Source organism: Lactuca sativa, chromosome 4 (assembly GCF_002870075.4).
Source record: "Lactuca sativa cultivar Salinas chromosome 4, Lsat_Salinas_v11, whole genome shotgun sequence".
Classification (NCBI taxonomy): Eukaryota; Viridiplantae; Streptophyta; class Magnoliopsida; order Asterales; family Asteraceae; genus Lactuca; species Lactuca sativa.
The window spans coordinates 380102913-380107192 of record NC_056626.2 but is presented as its reverse complement, the minus strand read 5'-3'; the positions used below and the strand labels follow the sequence as shown (position 1 = coordinate 380107192).

Sequence of the window (4280 nt, the reverse complement as noted above, 5' to 3'; positions counted from 1 at the left end):
TATGAAAAGGAGGACATTATGTAAGTTAAGTACAAGTAATATCTTGTATAAAGTAGGATAACACATTCAAATGTGTTGTATTTGTATGAATTGTATTGGTTTGTATTTAAGTTACTTTTAGGAAATAATAAATTGAGTAAATGCAAAGTACAATATTATAACCGATAACGTGTATTGTAATATTTATTAGTTTTGTGGTTGAATAAGATTTCTTTTGTATATTTAATGTATTTGGTTTTTTTTCTTGCATTTTAGGTAGAAAAATGGATTTCTTTTTAAATTTCTTTTACTAGTTTAGTTACGGAAAAGCAACGGAAATCCGTCGCTAAATAGGTTCGTAGGTATTTCGTTGGTAAAAAATAAATTTTAGTCAAACTCGACTCCCGTGGCTATTTCGTAGGAATTTCATAGGTAAATTATGTCGTAGATATTCCGGAAGTAAAAAGTCAGTTTTAGTCAAACTTGACTCCCGTCGCTATTTTATAGGAAATCCGTACGTAAAATCTTCCGTAAGTATTTTACCTAAGATTTTACATACGGAAAATACTATAGGTATTCCGTAGCTAATCCGTAGCAAATCTATAGGTAAAATTTACCCACGGGCTTTTACGCTACAATCATTTTTTCTGTAGCTAATCCGTAGGTATTGCCTTATACCTAGGGATTGTGTTGTAGGTAATGCCCTTGCTTTCTAGTAGTGGATGGTTAGTGGTCTGACGGTAGCTGGATATGCCTCTTGTTCTGTCTATTTATCGATCTTTAAGGCGGTAGCGTTGCTAACAATGCTTAGCGGCAGCAAATTATCGCAGGTGTTGGTTAGTGGCGGCTGAAGGCCGCCGACCTTAGTGTATTTTTTAAGTACAGAATGTAATAAGTTAAAAACTTATTTTTGTATATTGTTAAGAGATTATTATTTTGATGGTTTATGTTTGAATTAAGTGAAGTATACCATGTATTGGACATAATCTGATTATGTGCATAATATTTTCAATGTCTTAAAAATAATAATTTATTTTTATCGGTGAAAAACATGAAAAGTTGCAAATAATAAATAATTTAAAAATCTCTCACAAGAAAAGTAATACGGAAAGGGATAGGTTTAAAAAAATCATGTAGGAATAACAATGCCCTTAATTTTGCATTAACCTACTAACTATATAAAATATGTTTTAACAAAGAATTTGTCCTAGTTAAAAACATAATGGATAAGCAAATTACTTTTTACTACATATATACTATAGAATCTCAACTATGCATAAAACATGATAAAATATCTCAACAATCCTAAATAATTGAAGGGTTTTGACTTTTGAATGATTAAAGACATGTTCACCTGCTTTCCGACGAACAATAAAACTTTATTTCATTGGACATTGAAGTGGTACGTAAAACAAAGCATCACTCATATACCAATCCTTATACACAACGTTTAAAACAATAAACAACAACTAAAACCCCTCCAGAATCGAGATCATGACCTACAACGATCGTAAGTTTTGCATGGCCGACCATTAACATTATATTTTTTGTCTCCGGAGCAGTTGTTTTTACAAGCCGGATTATGAGGCTTTTGAGCAGCACCAACGAGATGCCTATCTATTTTCCCATACAGAATCCGCCTATGTTCTTCTGTATCCATCAGAAACTCTTGCTCTTCATCCTCAATAACCTGCTGGCCACACTCCGCCACAGTGCTGCCATTGCATGCTGCTATGAATGATCCGTCACAGCCTCCGATCATTGTCACCATCAGGATGATTGTTAGTGACAAGATGATTGTAATGAAGCGGATTTGGTTTCGTCCATTCAACATCTTTTCCTGTGATAAGTTAGCTTAGGGTTGTTCGATCGATGGTGTTTGTGTGGTTATCAAGAAGGCAGAAGCTGCTAATGGAATTTTGGATTACAGCCAATAGGGAGCAGCCCTTTAAATACGTCTGTCGAGGGGTCAATAGTATCCTTTAGGGAAGGAGTCTTTTGGATATTTAGACAGTGGAGTTGAGTCGCCGACGGAATCTGTTTAATTACAGTGGGACACAAGTGGTTGGCTGGTGGCAAGTCGGTTAATATTACACGAATTCAGTGCATGGTTCTTATCAACGGAAAATAAAATAAAAGTTAAATACTAAATATTTTTTTATACTCATAAAATAATAACATGTTAAAATGTATTATAATTTCTTGATCTTTTTTCTTAATTTTAAGATATGCTTCCATTTAATAAGCAAGAAGATGAATAGAAAAAAAAAACATATATATATATATATATATATATATATATATATATATATATATATATATATATATATATATATATATATATATATATAAAAGTTCAAATAAATACAGTAAATAGTGTGAGAACGTAAAAACACTATGTTTATGTTATTATTCTGTAATGAATTTTATATATGTGTATTGTTGAAGTAATTCTAATATAAATATTAACTTTCGATTAGTCATATATTCATTACAATATTATTATTTTATTATAAACTTATGTTTGTGCATATTTGTAGTAAATTGTAATTTTAATTTTAATTTTTGACTATTCATTTATTCTTTGCTGAATAATGACATAAAGTTGTCAATACAAAATTCATTGCAGAATAATAACATAAAAAAGTGTTTTTGCATTCTCACACTATTTACTGTTTTTATTTGAACTGTTCCTTATATATATATATATATATATATATATATATATATATATATATATATATATATATATATATATATATATATATATAGACAAAACTGCGCAAATGGTCCCTGTGGTTAGCCGAAAATTGTCACTTTGGTCCAAAAAGTTTTGGACTAGCACCAGAGGTCCAAAGTTTTCATTTTGTTGCGAATTTGGTCCAATTTGTTTTGAACTTTTTTATATTGACAATTTTGCCCTTGATATTCTATTTTTTCATTTTTTCTAATTATTTTAATGTTTTCTGAATAAAATAAAAATAAAAAATAAATACACAAATCCATCTCTCTCTCTCTCTCTCTCTCTCTCTCTCTCTCTCTCTCTCTCTCCACAAATCCATCTTCCTCATTCAAACTTTCTGAAAAGGAAAATACAATCATCGGTGACTTAGGCTTCCGGTGATTGAGTGTTCCGGCGACTGAGGGTTTCGGAGGCCACCACCGTGTATTACCTACCGTCTGGAGCACCACCATCTCTTCTTTCACCTCAACCCGCTCTGAAGCTCCAGTCCTGTGACATCTCTTCGGCACCGCCAACGACTCTGACTCCGACGGCACCATCGACTTTGATTTCGGCGGAGCACCACCATTCTATTGTCATTATCGTCTGGTGTAACACATTCTCATCGAATCTGGAAAGACGATGGATGCCTATTCAAACTCACCCCCATTGAACACATATTGATGTCACCCCATTTCTCTGCCTTCTTTTCTCTTCATCTCTATCCTTCTTCGACGACTATTCAAGCTACGAGATTGATAAACGCTAGCGACACTACTCCAATCGTCCGTTTAGGGTCTCTACTTCGCTATATCGTTCGTCTCGGTTCAGATTTGACGGCGCTAGGGTTAGGGTTCCCAAACAGTGGTAGAGGCTATCAGATATGAGGGTTTTCCTGTCGAAGGTTGGTGGAGGCTTTCAGATTTGAGGAACGACGAAGCGCTGGAGATGTAGAGAAACGAAGGCGGCGAAGACCTAATATTTGATGAGGAAAATGGTGTCGGGCCTCCCTTCTTCAAGTTGCAGATAATATTTGTCGTGGTTTTAAGTTACCAGGTGGTGGAAAAATGGGTGCCATCGATTGTGGTGGTCCGGCTAAATGGGTGGTGGAAAAATGGGTTAGAACCCTTTTGTCGAAGTCGCCACAGAAATGGTAGCGGTGGCGGTGGTTTCCGATTATACTTTTCAGATATGAGGTTTTCAAGGAGATGGTGGTGATGTTGACTTACAGTGATCATATTGGCTAGATGTTTTGACCTGTCGTGGTGGTGGTGACGTTCATCATTTTCGGTGGTGGCGTTTATCTTTTCCGGCGATAGTGTTCAGACTTCCGGTGTTCTTGTTAGCTGGAGAGAGAGAGAGAGAGAGAGAGAGAGAGAGAGCATATTTTATTTATTTAGTTTTATTTCTTTATAAAAAATTATAAAAATCAAGTAGAAAAGACAAATTTTATTTTCAGAAAAATATTTAAATAAATTAAAAACTAAAAAATATAAAAGTAAGGGCAAAATTGTCATTATAAAAAAGTTTAAAGGAAATTGGACCAAACCCGCAACAAAATGAAAACTTTGGACCTCTG

The 4280-nt window shown here is 34.0% G+C and overlaps 1 protein-coding gene across 1 annotated transcript; it reads right to left on the bottom strand.

Annotated features, from left to right (window-relative positions):
• Positions 1 to 1337: 1337 nt before the first annotated feature.
• On the bottom strand, positions 1338 to 1954 carry LOC122197832 (uncharacterized). The gene has a single exon (XM_042901931.2). The coding sequence runs from the start codon at positions 1811 to 1813 to the stop codon at positions 1472 to 1474; it is 342 nt and encodes a 113-aa protein (XP_042757865.1). The 5' UTR covers positions 1814 to 1954; the 3' UTR covers positions 1338 to 1471.
• Between the last annotated feature and the right edge of the window lie 2326 nt (positions 1955 to 4280).